At 40.5% G+C, this 17589-nt stretch overlaps 1 protein-coding gene across 2 annotated transcripts in view; it reads right to left on the bottom strand.

The window, feature by feature from the left end:
* Positions 1-12224: 12224 nt before the first annotated feature.
* MFSD4A (major facilitator superfamily domain containing 4A) overlaps positions 12225-17589 on the bottom strand; it is a 33812-nt gene continuing 28447 nt past the window's right edge. The window contains exons 8-10 of one of the 2 annotated variants that reach the window (XM_023186949.2): positions 17282-17352; positions 15880-16000; positions 12225-14725 (exon numbers count right to left, since the gene is read on the bottom strand). In XM_023186949.2, coding sequence (XP_023042717.1) covers positions 14670-14725; positions 15880-16000; positions 17282-17352 — 248 coding nt within the window. In that variant the 3' untranslated portion in view covers positions 12225-14669. The remainder of the gene's footprint in view (positions 14726-15879; positions 16001-17281; positions 17353-17589) is intronic. The other variant, XM_023186950.1, reaches the window with a different exon arrangement.

Below are 17589 nucleotides of genomic sequence, written 5' to 3'. Positions count from 1 at the left end.
AGACAGGCGGATCACAAGGTCAGGAGATCGAGACTATCCTGGCTAACACGGTGAAACCCCATCTCTACTAAAAAATACAAAAACTAGCCGGGCAAGGTGGCGGGCGCCTGTAGTCCCAGCTACTCGGGAGGCTGAGGCAGGAGAATGGCGTAAACTCAGGAGGTGGAGCTTGTAGTGAGCCGAGATCTGGTCACTGCACTCCAGCCTGGGAGACAGCGAGACTCCGCCTCAAAAAAAAAAAAAAAAAGAAAAGAAAAGGCATCTTGTTTACGTTTATTCAGGGTGGGTCTCACAGCCATATGTATGATCCTGTCTGAACCTGTCAACAGAGCATGGAGCTAGTCTATTTCACTGTAGAAAGATTTTTAGACCTGGGGTTTAAGACAGTTTTTGGAACACCTAGTGAGAATGTGGGACTTCACATCCAGCACAGAAATGCTGTTTGCCCTCTGGGTGGTATGATTATATGCCCATGGAATACAGCATGGGCAAGGATCACTTTTAGGAGGATGAACTTGGATTTTGAATATTTGAAACATCTCTGAGTAAAAGATTTTATCAAATAACTTGAAACAACATGTAGGGGTTTTCTCAATTGGAAGATAACCAAGTGAAGGACCCTGTGTTTTTCCTGTTCATTTTACCTCATTTTCTGCTAAATATTTATCACCTTTCTTTTATGTTTAAGGTTGTTAGAGGTTATGATAGTTTTAAAGATGCAATTAGGAAGGTAGAATTCAAAGCGAAGCCTCCCCAGTCAGTAGCGAAGTAAAGATGTGCTTATTTCTTTCAACTTTTTTGTTTTTTAAATGGGGAAGAGCAGAGTTCATTTAGGAATACTTATACATAGGGATTGGATTGTTCATATTAGTAGTAAAAAATGTAGTCCTTCTTCTCTACATTACCAAAATTTTAAAATATTACCATATGTTAATCAATGCCAGGTACAAATTTGTTGGTTCCCCAAACTGAATTGATATCAGTATCACAGTGGAGTCTTTTGAAAAATTTGGCATTAAAGTCCAGGATTAAATTATATGTTGTCACCATTTACCACCACTACTACCCTCCCCCACCAACCTCTCCCACTGGTTAAACTCATCTTCTAACCCTGTAGAATCACATGAACTAAATGGAATGAAGGAGTAAGGACTTGAAGGCTCAAACTGACACTGTTACAAACTAGCATCTTCAGCTGCATGGTATTTACTTTAAATGTGCTTATATAGGTGTAGAGAAGCTCTTGTATAAGAAGACATCTATGCTAGCTAACTTAGTAGTAGTAGTGGGAACATACTCAGTGAGCTGCCTTTGTATCTGTAGTGTCGGAGACTTGTTACTGGTTCATTTGTGGTTATCAGCTGAAGGTTCTGTTCCTGAGATGTGCAATAGTAGTGTTGAAAGGTAGTGTTTAATAGTGATGGGGAACAGACATACTGACCTTTTTTTCCATATTGAATTATTTAGTTTGCATGCCTGTTTGAAATTGGACCTCTCAGCAGCACTTTGGAATAGTTTTATTAGGTTAACATTTTGTACATTAAATAAGTAGATATAGATGGTTGATTTAAGTAGATGTGTTAAATTTTGAAAGCACAAAGGTATTTTATCTTTTTGAATTAAAGGAGAAAAGCCATTGATTTGTTTTCACAGATGGTATTTTTAATAATTAACTGTCTCAGCACAGCGGTACCTTGGAACCAAGGGCACCATTGAAACTCAGTTGAAGCAACTTCCTAGCAAACCATTTTAGTGAGTCCTTTTTGCATAAACCTATAGCCTCTGAGAGGTGTAAGGCTGTCACAGATTGGTGATCTGCTATCTCTTTGAGATCAACTAATTTGGAGAAGTGTATGTGTGCGTATCCTTTTTTAAGTCAAAGTTTACAACCTTACTGCAGGTGTATGAGGCAGACAGTTCAGTTTATAGACTACCTCCTTCCTGGAAAAGTCTCAGCTTCATATTCTGTTGAATATCCGCAGAATTCTTAGTGTGAAAGGTGATGTACCACTTCAGATCAGTTTTCACTGGAGAGACTTGTATTTGGTAGCTGTAGCTCGTATCCATGCCTAGTCACTTTGCCAGGATGAATGCTGTTGGGCAGCAGTAGCCTAAGTTACAGAAGGGGAACAGATTGAATGGGGTTTTGAGACATCTCTGATATCTTAGCTTCCCTTCTGCTCTGGCCACTATCCACTCAGTAGTGTGCTAGAAAATGTTTAACAACCAGGATCTCTGGGGTGGTGGTGGGGGAAGCCCTGAATTTGTAGCATTTGCTGATTTCTTTGATATAAATTAATTACTCCCCCTGTGGCTGATTTCAAGCCTACCACCTTAGAGTTGAGAAGGGATGTACGCAGTTGGCTCAGAGCCAGTGCGGCAAACCATTGCATTTACTCCACCCAAGAGTGGATTTTCACATAATTTCTAAAATAATTTTTCTTGTTTATATACTGACTTTTAAAAATACAAAATTAAAATCTCATGTCTGACTTCAGTGATCTTTTTCTTTTTCTTTTTTTAGAAATGAGATCTTTCAGTAATCCTTTAATTTAATTTTTTAGAGATGGAGTCTTGGTGTGTTACCCAGGGTGGACTCAAACTCCCGGGCTCAAGTGATCCTCCTGCCTCAGCCTCCTGCATAACGGGGCTACAGGCATGCACCACCACACCTGGCTTAGTAATCCTTCTTTATTAATGGTTTGTCACAGTATGTTTGTGATGTTGTATTGCTCATGGCATACGTTATGTGTTTGAACAAAGGTGGAAATTTTCATTGTTTTTTTTTTTTTTTTAATTTATGCACAAAGAATCTAGATTTTGAGGACTACGGTAAGAAAAAAAAAGAATTAGAGGCCCTTAAAAGGTCAACCGTAAGCTTTTTAGAGTTAAAATATGAGTTTAATTTTTTCCCACATTTTGACAGTTGAAATTTTGATAGGGACAGTAAGCCTATGAGCTTCTATTAGGGTACTGGATTTTTTTTAACTGGAAAATTCCTTGAAGATTTACATACTATATTACAGACTTTAAAAGTCAAGACTGACTGAAGTAAATCAGAGGTTTGGAATTCTGGAGCTGTAACTCCAGGCTGTTGATAGTATCACTTCAGTTCCATTCACCCCTGCATTGTGTGATGTCCAGTCTGACAGCATTGTTTCATCCTGATCTCAGACTTTCTACCATGATTCTCAAGTTCTTACAGGTGTCGCTTTATGTTTTTGGTGAATGTGAGCACAGTTAGAGCCACGCAGTACCACTTCTCAATACCTCTGAAGCAGTGGTTCAGAAAAGGAGTGTCCAGCCTTTTTGAACACACAAACTGATCAGTAAAAGTTATCAAACATAAAAACTTTCCCTATTAAGAATTCATATGGGTATATGTTAAACTATATACCGCTATACCAAAGTAATATGTCTGTTATAAAAAATACACAAAAATTGAAATGAAGGATGGCATAAAGAGTAAATCTTGAGGAACAGTTATAATACTTTCTTCCCACACCCCAGTTGGTTGTCTTGTGCACCCTCCAGAAGCATACGCTTTACCTAAAGACTGCTGACTCAGCACATTCCCAGTCCAATCTCCAAACATATATGATGTTCCTTTTATGATATATGAAGAAATTCTAGAGATTTGGAGTTTTTCAGGAGAGCTTATTGTCTGCTTTTGAAATTTCACATTAATTCTTTCTGATAAATTCCCAAATAATCATCCATTACCATATGTTTTCCACAGCTTCATTCATATTACTTTCGTCAGTCTATTGTCTCTTACCTTCATGTTAGATATGACTCTCTTTTTATTTTACTAGTCTGCTCACAAACTTGTTTGGGCCTTATGTTGTATTTTACCAACAAATTTAGAATTATTTCAAATTGTTTTATGTTAAAATATATAACAAGTTACATTTTCTTGCTGCATTAATACGTTTTTTATTTTTAAAATCTGATATTTCAGCAACTGAAGGAATACTTTTCTTCATAGGTCTGTTCTGTTTTTAACCTCATTGACTGTATATGTTTTATTTACCCGTGCCAGGAATCTAGAATCGTGCTTAGGTGACATTCTTAGGTGTGAAAACAAGTTTGGAGACCAATGCAGGTCTCTGTGCAGAAACCTGGGGCACTAAATGAATTACCAAACCAGTAGGAAAGTTAAAAAGACTACTCATGATGTAGTGTGTCATCTGAAGCTATGATAGAATATATTATTTCTAAAATAGTATTGAGAAGTTAATTGTTCAGTCCATGGTAGTGTAAGTGAAGTGTGGAGGTCAGCATAATTGTCTTTCTTCAGCAGATACTTTGACGAGAGACCGGGTTCTATGGAAAATAGAATTATATTCTTGGTTTGGGATCAACAAATGTTGTGTTACTGTTTTAATTTTGCTGGCATTGCCTGAAATAAAGTGCCCTGTTATTCCTCTTATGTCATCAGAACTCTGCTTACTGAAGTTGAAGTTTTAATCTTAGAATCTAGAATTTTTGTGGCTGGTGGTATATTAAGATTTTATTTATTGTACTTGGTGGAACCTGTTACCATAGGAGTCACGTTTTGACCTGTAAGCCGAGCAAATCTGAAAGGTGAATCGTTAATGGTAGTATTATTGTTTCATTTGAAGCTGTCAGTTTCTTCAAGTCACTTCTCTGAAAAAAGTTGTGATAGATGGATAGCCTGCCAGAAAATAGCAATTTCTAAGGTGCTGCCATCCACATTTACTCATTGTGAAATATGAAAATCCAGAGTGGTTTGTGTGAGAGGGGAAATACTGGCCCTAAGCTTTCTACAGAAAACAGGAAATTCATGCTGTTGTTGACATAATTTTAAAGGAAACTTTTAACAAGAATATTCATGAGGGATACAGTCAACATAGTTAATCTCTTGAGTGCTAACCATTTGAGTATAGTCCACATCAGGAAGTTTTATGAGGTTGAAAACTTTACTTTGAAATATTTAATTGGGAGACTAGACCATTTCTTTCCAAGTCATTCTGATTTATTGTCCTAGTAAATGTGTGTGTATGCGTATATACTGATGTGTTGACTGAATGTGTGTGTGTAAATCTGTTTTCAGAGGGAACATACATTGATGGCTCGTAGTCTATTTTATACTAAAACTTAAAAAAAATTTTGCTGTACTTTGCAGTTGCCACTTTTTAAAAGATTAATGCTTTGCACATTTCAGTAGGCCTTAAAGGTGAATTGCTTGCCAACATTTTAGAAGTACATTGCTTACATGTGACATACTCTAAACAAAGTCATCGTAAACTGTTCTCTTAGGTTCATGTATTATTGAGCAAATAAGGATGTCCTTTCTTAAAATTTCTACATTTATGTTTGCATTTGTGTAAAATCTTTATTAGTTTGTGTTATAAGTTTCTCAAAGAGGAGGTTTATACTGGAAGCAGTATTTCTAAAGTACAGAGATTCGACCATGGATTGAATACAGTAGTGGAGGAATGCTGGCATTGTGGCCTAATTTATCCTTTTAAACTGTATGTCATTAGTATTAGCCAAAACCTCCAAGTAGAGTGTCTTGGGCTGAATGATCTTCTCAACTTTGCCTTGTTTCCCATCTCATAAAGGCTTCTTCTGGTTGTTTTCCCTTCCAAGGATTGTGAGTCATGCTCACACAGGCCTGGTGTCTTCTGGATGGGATCAGGGAGGAGGTGGGGGTTTCCTGTGGCTAGCCCAGAGTTCTAGCCAATGGAATCATTCAATAATGCCTAAAGTTCAGGGGTGGGAATGCCATATATTGGTGTTAATCACTTGGCACTTTCTTGGGCACAAATATTAGCACTGTTTGATTTTTAATAACTGGAAGCACTTAATTATTTTTGTTTAATTTCAACTTAAGGATATTGAGGGTCAGGGAAGTAAGGTTTATTTCTTGTTTATGTTTTCTGGAATTTATAGGGTGTTTTTAGAAGGGATAAATGGGTTACCTAATGAGCTGTTCCTCTGGGCTTTCTAAGGTATGCCCTTTTGGCTAGGATATTTTAAAATAATTTGCAAGCTTTTAATATTGTGCTTTGTAGAAATTAACGATTTTTAAAAATAATTTGCAATTGATAGATTACACTTAAATTTTTAAAGTATCCAATTTTAAGTTTCTTTTCCGTTTGGTCATTGTTGCTTATTGTCTATTGTGTAGGGGACACAATCCTAAGATACTTCATTGTTTTGTTTCTTGGGGCAGTATTAACCAGTGGCCTTTGTATGTACATTCATTGCTTACATTTATTGTTTATGTGGTAGAGTAGCATTTTTATGAACTTCCCTGTTCAGTATTAGTGAAATTAACAGATGCATATATGTAAAGATAGAAAAGAAATGAATACAATTGATTTTTTATTCGTTGAGTCCTATTTATTTATTTTGGCCCTGGATCTTTTCTAATCACAATTATATTTCTTTAGTTTTGCCTTTGAGCATTTTCATTTATCTTTGTGGGCAGGGAAGCTTAAATATGAATTCAGTCCAGTCATTTTGCTACTGGTTAGCTTTAGTTTGAGGCAAGTAAAAATTTTTGATTAAAATTAGTTTCTTAGAATTATGCCCTTGCTTTATCAAATAATCAAATTGGCTAAAAAATAAGGGTATGTAACTTTTCATTTTGAAGAATAAACCAGTAATTTTTCATGAGCCCTACTTGATCTTCTTTTAAGAAGACCTTCCTAAGAGACAATTAGGGATGAGTTTGATTAATGGGAAATAACTCTAGGTTAGATTATTTTAAATTTCATACACCCAGTGATTTAACCACGGTGGCAGTGGCAGTTTGTGAACCATCAAGTATGGACATCACTTAAAAATTAAAAGATATTTAATAATAAACTCTTAATTTTCATTCCGCCAGTCTGTAATTCAGAAGAAAAGCATATGTCTGCCACGGGACTATTGCAGTGTGTCTCCATCAGTATTAACACAGGACAGATGTGTTATTTTATGTGTATGTCTTAGTTTGGGATATGTAGTAGTAAGAACATGTCAAGAGTGCTTTCTTCAAACCTGTGGGCTCAACTGAGAAGACAATTACTTCATTGTTTATTTTTTCCCTTGTTTTATTGAAATCTATATCATATCCAGTATCTAACACTTTGTAGAGATACTTACATATAATGTAAGTGCATACCTACCCAAAGGAATGGATAACTGTTAAAGTGTTATGAATAGCTTATCTTAGTTAATTTCAGCATAATTTACATTAGGGAGACCTAAAAAGCACCTTCAGAGTATTAGAAGCACCTTTTTTTTTCTTTTTCCTAAAAAAGCAATTAAAATGGTCACTGCTAACATTTATTAAAATTCATATTAGTTGATGAAACAGCTGGAGGGAAGCTGCCATATCACCTAGCTAAGCAGTCTGACTTACCTGTTGGAAAACAAAGAGATACTGCTCTAAGATTGATTAGGATGATTGTAGCTAGAGTCTTGAATTCTATCTGTATGCGGCAGAGAAACTTTATAGAGAGTGTAGAGAGGTGAGCGAAAGGATGCGAAAGCACTTTGAGGGCTTTATAATAATATGCTGCTTGAAAAATAAATGTGTAGTTGATACTCAGTGCATCTCCAGACATAGTAAGGGGTTGCTCTGACCAATCAGGTGATCATTTTTTCTATCACTTCCCAGGTTTTATGCAAAAATTTTGTTAAATTCTATAATGGTGATATTATGCATCTTTTAGGAAAGATATACATTTTTAAAAATCTATTTTATGTAAGAACTGACAGAGGAATTTGCTTTGTATAATGCAAGCTGGCTTTACAAAAGCACTGTAGCAAATTTACTACAAGTCTAAAAGTATACAGATATGTTAATAGATATATGTGCAACTAGATATGGACAGCAATTGTATTTTTTTAAATAAATATTTTTAACAAAATGGTTTTCTGAATTGATTATTTATTTCCCTTCTCTCACATTCATTGAAGTGGTCTCTTTACAGTCTCTGTATTACATTTTCATCCATGCTAACTGTAGGTCAGGAAAGAGTTGTTTTCCCAATGGTTATCATTAAAATCTGGCCTTCAACAATTTGATATGTATCTGCATTAAAATATTTAAAGTCTGGATTCAGATAGGTGGTGAACAGGGGAGATTGTAAAATGATTGTTGACATAAAAGGAATTAAGAGAGAACTGAGTGGCTAGAAAAAATATTCACTATGTGAAATCTCTTATTTTACTTGAAAAATTTGTTTACATTCAAAAAGAGTTTTTAAAAATTTAATCAGCTGGGTGCAGTGGCTCACACCTGTAATCCCAGCACTTTGGGAGGCCAAGGCGGGTGGATCACCTGAGGTCAGGAGTTTGAGACCAGCCTGGCCAACATGGTGAAACCCCGTTTCTACTAAAAATTTACCTCCCAAAATTAGCCGGATGTGGTGGGGTGTGCCTGTAGTCGCAGCTATTTGAGAAGCTGAAGCAGAAGAATCACTTGAATCTGGGAGGCAGAGGTTACAGTGAGTTGAGATCACACCACTGCACTCCAGTATGGGTGACAGAGCAAGACCCTATCTCAAAAAAAAAAAAAAAAAAAAAAAAAAAAATTAGAGGCTTTTATCTAGTTGTAAAAAGCAATTTAGACTTCACTTAGCAAATGAAATTAGGCTTTTTCAGAATTGGGTCAAAATAATATACATAAGGGAAAGTGGGTTGTTTTGTTTTGAGATGGAGTTTTGCTCTTGTTGCCCAGGCTGGAGTGCAATGGCACGATCTCGGCTTGCCGCAACCTCCGCCTCCTGGGTTCAAGCGATTCTCCTGCCTCAGCCTCCTGAGTAGCTGAGATTACAGGCATGTGCCACCATACCCAGCTAATTTTGTATTTTTAGTAGAGATGGGGTTTCACTATGTTGGTCAGGCTGGTCTCAAACTCCTGACCTCAGGTGATCTGCCCGCTTCGGCCTCCCAAAGCGCTAGGACTACAGGCATGAGCCACCGCACCCAGCCCAAAAGTGGGGTTTATAGGTGGCAAACTGACGGCAGAGAGAGCTGTTTCATATCTCTAAATGAAAATCACAGGAGGATAGAGTGACAGATTGTTCTGGGGCAAAGGGGGCAGTTCACTACCCTGGTGAAATGGGTGAAATGTCACTTTGGTTGATGGGTCAGTCAGCATGTGGAGCACAGTGAGGAGTGCTGCATGCTCCTAACACACTGCTCTCAGAGTATCACCTGCGACAGTAGCCCGAAGAAGCAAAATTACTTTGGGAAATGGGTTCTTCACGAAAGTTCAAAAGGGATTTCAGAATATAAAGAGTGCCAAGTCCTTCAGTTAAAAAGCCTATTTAGGCTGTGCACGGTGGCTCACGCCTGTAATCCCAGCCCTTTGGGAGGCCAAGGCAGGTGGATCACGAGTTCAGGAGATCGAAACCATCCTGACTAACACGGCAAAACCCCGTCTCTACTAAAAATAAAAAAATTAGCCGGGCGTGGTGGTGGGTGCCTGGAGCCCCAGCTATTCGGGAGGCTGAGGCAGGAGAATAGCGTGAACCCAGGAGGCGGAGCTTGCAGTGAGCTGAGATTGTGCCACTGCACTCCAGCCTGGGCGACAGAGCAAGACTCCGTCTCAAGCAAAAAAAAAAGCCTGTTTAAGTCACCACCGTTTTCTAACCTTTCTGACTGTTGACACTTCTTTTGAGAAGCCTACCTGTTTTGCAAGCACTTTCTGTGTTTCATAGGTGCAGTTAATGACAAACTAATACCCTAATATTGGGTAATTTCCCAGGAGGGTTGGCATTATCAGGTAGGAGATAATAAGTAACAGTTATATGATTTTACATTGATTGTTGCTACAAAACACTGTACTTACTGGAGGACATCCTGTAACTGCAGGGAGTCAATGAAAATGACTTCATTTTATTAAATGAAACAGGAGTGGGCCGGACGCAGTGGCTCATGCCTGTAATCCCAGCACTTCGGGAGGCTGAGGCGGGCAGATCACTGGAGGTCAGGAGTTGGAGATTAGCCTGACCAACAGGTGAAACCCTGTCTCTACTAAAAATACAAAATTAACTGGGCATGGTGGTGCATGCCTGTAATCCCAGCTACTTGGGAGGCTAAGCCAGGAGAATCGCTTGAACCCCGGAGGCGGAGGTTGCAGTGAGCCAAGATCGCGCCATTGCACTCCAACCTGGGCAATGTGACCACAAAATTTATATCTTCAGCCTTGACTTCTCTTTTAAACTCTAGACTTCTATATCTAACAGCCTTCTTGACATCCAAGATTGTATCATAAGATGATCATGTCCAAAATAGAACTCTGAATGTCTCCCCATGGCCTTCCAGAGTTAAATGGCTTCATCATGTATCCAGTTACTTAGGTCAGATTCCTTCAGGTCATCCTTGATTCTTTTTTTGTTTGTTTGAGACAGAGTTTCACTCTTGTCACCCAGGCTGGTGTGCAGTGGTGTGATCTCGCCTCACTGCAACCTCTGCCTCCCAGGTTAAACCGATTCTCCCGCCTCAGCCTCCCAAGTAGTTGGGATTACAGGCGCCTGCCACCACACTTGGCTAATTTTTGTATTTTTAGTAGAGACAGGGTTTTGCCATGTTAGCCAGGCTGGTCTCGAACTCCTGACCTTGGGTGACCCATCTGATTCGGCCTCCCAAAGTGCTGGGATTACAAGCATGAGCCATTGTGCCTGGCTCATCCTTGATTCTTATCTTTCTCACCCTACACCCAGTCCATCAGCAAATTCTGTCAGTTTCACCTTCAAAATATTGCTTGAATCCAGTCACTTTCACCACTTCCGTTGCTATCTACATTTCCAAGCCACCATTATTTCTTCAGTCTATTGCAGTGGTACTCAGGTGGTCTTCCCAGTTCCATGCTTGCTCCACAGTCTCTTTTCCATAGCAACCAGTGATACTTCACATATGTAAATCAGATCGTGTCATTTGCTCACAACTCTCCCAGTCGTCTTATATCACAAAAAAACCTCTACACATACCATGGCTTATATGATCTGGCCTGTAGCAACCACTCCCACTCGTTCTGTGTGAGTCTTCCTCACTGCAGTTGAGCCATACCAGCCTACTTGCTGTTCCTCCAGTACCATAAGCATATTCCAGCCTAAGGCTCTTGTACTTGCTGTGTCCCCTGCCTAATAGGATGTTTTCACATACTTGGGTAGCTTGGTCTTATATATCATTTAGTTTTCTACACAAATAGGACCTCCTTAGAAATGCCTTCCAGAGCATCTCTCTTTTTTTTTTTTTTTTTTTTTTGAGACAGAGCCTCACCCTGTCGCCTAGGCTGGAGTGCAGTGGCACCATCTCAGCTCACTGTAACCTCCACCTCCCGGGTTCAAGTAATTCTCCCACTTCAGCCTCCCCAGTAGCTGGGATTACAGACTGCAGGTGTGCGCCACCATGCCCAGCTAAATTTTGCATTTTTAGTAGAGACAGGGTTTTGCCGTGTTTGCCAGGCTGGTCTTGAACTCCTGATCTCAGGTGATCCGCCCGCCTCAGCCTCCCAAAGTGTTGGGATTACAGGTGTGAGCCACTGAGCCTGGCCCCAGAGCATCTCTTGACATTCCCTATTCCTGCCCCCCTTCCCTGCTGTATGTTTCTTTGTGGTGCTACATTATCCCTCACCCTGTGGCATGTTACATATAGTATTTGTTTGGTGTCTGTATGTCTTCACCTGCGGTATAATCCCTGTGAGGCAGGGACTTCTGTCTCAGTCACCACTGTATGTCTGTACGTAGATTAGTGCGTTGAACACAGCAGGTGCTTAACAAATCCTTTTTGACTGAATAAATGAAATTCACTCTAAAAGAACTCTGTCACTGTGTCTTCTTTTAGTGAATCAGATGTGCCTGATGGGTTAGATTTCCATACACAAGTAGCAGAGGGAAATCTGGGAACAGGGTGATTCCACAGGATTCTGAAATGTCCAAATTCCTGAAGGGAAGTTGAGAAAGAATGTCCTACTTGTGTAACTGATCGAGAAGTGTGTGGTGTAAGAATCAATCTGCCTTTTCCTTATTCTGATTTTATGTAATAGGGAATAGTGGCACTCAGCCTTGCTATGAGAGGTTCTTCTTTTATTTAATTTTTTTTTTTTAAATCAGTTTCCCTTGTGAGACAGTTTTCTTTCTTCTAAAATATAAGCCATATTATAGTATGAGAGAGACCTGTCTCTGGGAACATCAGGCCATTTGTTTCTGAGTTTATACAAGAGGATCAATTGTTCTTCGTAATGGATAACACAATAAGTTGAAATGTTTTATTTTAGGAAAGGTACTCTTAGATTTGTTTTAATGTTCTTTTCTGTATTAACAAATTAGTCACAATCAACTTCGATATAGCCATTGATTCTTCTTTCTAAGTCTGTATAAAAAGGATATTTTCTTGAAAAACCGCAAGAAAAATACAACTGCTTTTTCATTGCCCAGGTCAGTCACTTGCTACAGTCAGACTGCATTTAAATTAGACTGGCATCTAATACTTTTGAGTATTTACAAACATAATTAAAACTATACTGCTAGACCACCAGCTTTCAAAAAAGTTGGATCTGCTTGACTTGCAATAAATATGTACCAAACATGAATAATTTCTAAGCTGCTTATGAAGAGGTTTTAAAAATTACTAACATTTATTAAGCAGTTTCTGTGTCAGGCATATTGTGAGTGCTTTATACAAATTCGCTTAATTTTTTCAGAATTCCATTGAGGTAGGGTAGGTACTTTTAGAAATGCCATTTTACATGTGAAAAGTGAGGTTGGAAGAGCCTCAGTAACCTGCCCAGGGCCACACAGCTAAAAAGTGAGCCAGTGCTTGAGCCACATTTCTCTTTCCAGCCAGATTCTCAGCACTCAGCTGTGCTGCTGTTGGTCACAGCTGGCTGACTGGACCAGGAAGAACCTTTTAGTGTCAGGCATGTGAATCACAGCACTTGGGACAGGTTACCAAGAACCATGATCACTTAATTTTTATATTTATACATGTACATTTGTATATACATAGAGAAAGTGCAGGCAAAACCATTTTACAGTTACTCTAACAGCCATTTGCTACTGCCAGCAGTCTCAGGACTGATCCCTGTCTAAAGCTGGCAAGTTTACATTCTCCTTGTATCACTATAGGATTTGCTCTGGACAGAAGCTGTAACTCCTGAACAAATTCGGCTTTCAGTCTATTACTGCACAGCTTGAATTGTTCATTACGCCCAGCTTTTTGTGAAAGAAAAGGCCTTGCCATGGTATAAAGAGTTTTTTTCCCCCTATAAAAGATGTAATATTTTTGGCCGGGTGCAGTGGCTCACGCCTGTAATCCCAGCACTTTGGGAGGCTGAGGCAGGCAGATCATGAGGTCAGGAGATAGAGACCATCCTGGCTAACACGGCAAAACCCCGTCTCTACTAAAAATACAAAAAATTAGCTGTGCGTGGTGGCATGCGCCTGTAGTCCCAGCTACTCAGGAGACTGAGGCAGGAGAATTGCTTAAAACTGGGAGGCGGAGGTTGCAGTGAGCCGAGATCACGCCACTGCATTCCAGCCTGGGCGACAGAGTGAGACTCCGTCTCAAAAAAAAAAAAAAAAAAAAAAAAGATGTAACATTTTCATTAGGTATTTTCAGAAGTTCTTAGTGCTGTTTCTATATCTTTTATATGCTAGTCAGTATCAATAGAGGAAAATGGAACATCCATCTCCTTCTCCTGGGCAATTTCTGGACCAGTTAGCCTTGATTACTAGCAGTGGTATGCTGGTAAATGTTTAAACACTGGCTCTCCGGGATCTGTAGCTTTTGCCAGTGTCCATGCTAACACTCCCACCTGGCTGATTGCAAGCTACCAACATGCTATCACCAAGAGTGGGGTTGGACAAGGTGCACAGTAGCACACCATCATACATAGTAATTCCACCACACAGGTACCATGGACAGAAATTACCTCAAGAGCAGCAAGATACAATTAGGAAGTGATATGCTTTGAATATTTATTACCTTTGTTTTAAATGTAATTGATTTAATTATGTTTGTATGATTTGATTTTTAATAATGGCTGCATTTAATAACCAGCTGTCAACATGAAAATTTTACAATCAGCTTTTCTAAGCTGGTATGAGCTAGCTTAGCATACCACTACATTAGTATACCAAAGAGAGCAAGATTCAACTTCTCCTTTTGGTGTCTGAGAATATAGATAAGCTATTGATGTCTGCAGCAGGAATTTAAGGGACTTTGGACTATTAAGTGAAAAGCACAGAAATCCTTTGAGCATGCCAGGGAATAACTTGCAGCTTGTTTTGCTTAAATTGAAATATATCTACATATAGCAATGATCGTGGAGCTTTACAATTTCAACCTATTTTTACAAACTTCAATGAAGAATGATCTCAAACCCAGAGTATGGTCCATGCATGAGGTGACAAATGGAGTGAAGCACACGGTGTCTCTTTCCTTCCCATCTGGGTGTCTGGACAGCTCTTACCAACAGTCTGAACCAGGGAAGAAGGTAACTTGAGAAGCCAGGTAAATTTCTAATGATTTTGACCAGGTACCAGGACCCAATTTAATTTCCTCTACCCAACCAAGTTTTAGTGGAGAAGACTAACGGTCATTGAGAGCGCCTCCACCACCACCCAGCTTTCTGAAACAGTATGGTCGTGCTGGTGATCAAGAGGCTGAAAGTCTTCTCTTGCCTCCTTCACCCAGTTTTACCTCTGGTAGCTCTCAGAGTTTTCCATTGCAATTGATCTGTCTTGGGTAGGAGCTACAAAAGAAAAACAAAACAAACAGGTAGCATGTTTCAGCAGCTCTGATGAGATGCAGCGATGATTCATTCTGAGAGCTTACCCAGTCTGTTTCTCTGCCATTCTGTGGCTCTAGAGGGAGCAAAGTGAAAAGTCAGACCCCCTAGTTCTGGCGAACAGTTGGTGGAGGCAGTTTCCTGAGACTACTGTCTAGGGCTTGGGGAATGTGTCTGTCTCCCATGAATAAGGAACCCATGAAGTGTTATTCATTTAATATTCAGTAAATATTAATTGAATGTAGGTCTTCAATGAAACTGCACTGTGGGAACCAGTACTGCTGTCTCAGAAGTGAGGCTCTAGTTAGTGCTGTTTTGGGGGCCACCTTTCCTTCTGGGCCTTTGTACTGAGTATTTAGAGGATGGATATGTTAACCCACTGAGAGCAGATGGTGGATGCCTGTTCCTTTAGTCTTTTCGTGATTATTTTGCTTTTTATAGAGAGGACGAAGTCTCTGCCTGGGCACCTTCTCTTCAGAACTGGCTTTGCACACAGCCGATGCAGTCCCTGGGCACTTGGAAAGCAGTGGGCAAAAGGGCAGGTAAGGGCTCAGGGTTATGAAAATAGCTTTGGGACTCCCCCTGCCTGGGGTCTCTAGAAGGGAGACTATTCTTAGGAGGTGTCTCTGCCCTGAAGGAGGCTTTCTTTGCTACTTGGCCTGAAGGACTTCTTTTTGAAAAAAAGATTTGGACTAGAATCAAAATCCTGAACTGCAAAGAGATGGCCAATTAGGCCGTTGGGCTGAGTTCCAGCCAAGGAGTCAGGCTCTGCCTTTCAGTGCCCTGAACAGGCTGGAAAGAGATTCTTGGCTCATGGTTCCGTGGTATGGTGGGATGCAGGAAGCCAAGTTCACAATCCATGCCCCTCTGCTAATGGAGAAACCATGAGTCAGCTGACCCAGCTCTCGCCTATCTTAAGAGTCCAGCGCAGACAATCGTATGGAAAGCAGGAAGGGGGGAAAAGGAAGCTGTAGAAAAATAAACATTTCCTTGCATTTTACTTGGAACAGAGCAGCGTTTCTGGCACGTTAAGATCCATAGCATGTCCCCCGTTTCCCCCCACCCCCCACCCCAGCTCTGTTTTCCTCCTCTTGTGTAGAAACAGATTCTTTCCTTACCTGATGGGAGTCCAGGGTGCATCCTGTGGAAAAACAGGAGCAAGATATAGAAGGTAAAAGCCAGGCAACCAAAGATCACGCCACAGACCAGGAAACTATAGCTGCCCTGAGCCTGGAATATCTGCCAAAGGGGAAAACACAGAGAGACAGACCATTAAAACTTCATGTGGAAGGTGTATTGGAGGAAGCAGCCTTCTCCATCCTTGGCTGGTTTTTCAGTCAAGTTGAGGCCCGTCACACTAAGAGATGGAATCACAGGGAGGAGGGAGACCTTGGCCTTGTTTCAGGTTGATGTGTCTGGAGAAGGCAGAAGTCTTGCTCTAAGGCAGGGGCTGGACCTGGTGACCCCCTGCAGTCCCTTGCAGCTCTGTGGTCTGGAACCTTCTGACAATCTCTATCATCACTGAAATTCCAGTCATACTAGGTACTTCTATACCCATAAGCCCTAACCAGAACTTTGCAAAGGATATATATTGTTTTAATCTTTTAATATGAGAATTTAAAACATGTTAAAGTAGTATATGGAGCTCCAGCGAACCCATCACTCAACTTTAGCAGTCAGCACCAGTTTCATCTGTGGCCTTGTGCTTCTTTTCCGCACTAGGTTACACTAAAGCAAGTCCCAGACATCATGTCATTTCAATGAGGAGGGTATGGTGAGATGTAGCTCTTTCTCCCTCCAGCAGGGCAAAAGAGGAGGAAAGGAGAATTGAGTCACGATGAGGGAGATTTTGGAGGCTGAAAGATCTAGATGTGAGGTCCTCTCTGTCAGTTACTAGAAGTGTGATTCACCTAGGGCAAGTTGCTAAATTCATCTGAGTTTCCGTATCCTCTGTTGTAAAAAGAGGAATAATATCTACATTATAGTATTCAATAAAAAGTAGATGTTAGGTTTTATTTTTTTTTTTTCCTGGTGAACAAATGAAACATGGGTAGATTTGAAGAGAACTGGAAGAGTTGGCCCTCTCGGTCAGGGCCAGAGTTGGGCAGGAAGCTGGGCCCTCTGCAGTGCAGCCAGAGACTGTGAGAGGTGGGGTAGGGAGTGGTGGGTTCCAAAGGGACGGAAAAAGAACTCTGACTGCAGTTCCAACCCATCTCAGGCTCTGAGAGCTAAACAGCATTCCCACGGGCCCCCTCTGGCCCCGCTCCCAGACATGGCTTGTGTTTGCTTTGGACTTTTCCATGCATCCGTTCACATCTCCAGATCCCACATATGGAGACTCAGCTCTCAGGGCTGGCTTGGAAACGGAAACAGGTAACACCGGCACAGGGGGCCCTGCTGGCTTTGCAGGAGACTCAGGAAAGGGACAGTTTGAGTTCAGAAGGCGGCTATTTGCATCTTCTCACCTGTCAGAGGAGTGCTCCCCAAATGCTCCCCTCACCCTTAAAGGTCCCCACATACCGAACCAACCAGCATCTGCAGCACCATCTCGCCAACTCCTGCCCCTGTCACCAGCACTGTGGTTGCACAGCCTAACAAAAAGAGAAGGTTTGGTTTGGTAAAGACAAGTTAAGGAGACAGAAGTCAGTGTTACAATCCAGGTTGTTGGCCAGGCGCAGTGGCGTATGCATTTTGGGAGGCACATCCCAGCACTTTAGGAGTCAGAAGTGAAAGGATCTTTTGAGGCTAGGAGTTCAAGGCCAGTCTGAGCAACATCACAAGACTTGGTCTCTACAAAAAGTAAAATTTTAAAAAATTAGCCAGGAATG

Source organism: Piliocolobus tephrosceles, chromosome 1 (genome assembly GCF_002776525.5).
Source record: "Piliocolobus tephrosceles isolate RC106 chromosome 1, ASM277652v3, whole genome shotgun sequence".
Classification (NCBI taxonomy): domain Eukaryota; kingdom Metazoa; phylum Chordata; class Mammalia; order Primates; family Cercopithecidae; genus Piliocolobus; species Piliocolobus tephrosceles.
This window is presented reverse-complemented; position numbering and strand designations above follow the sequence as displayed.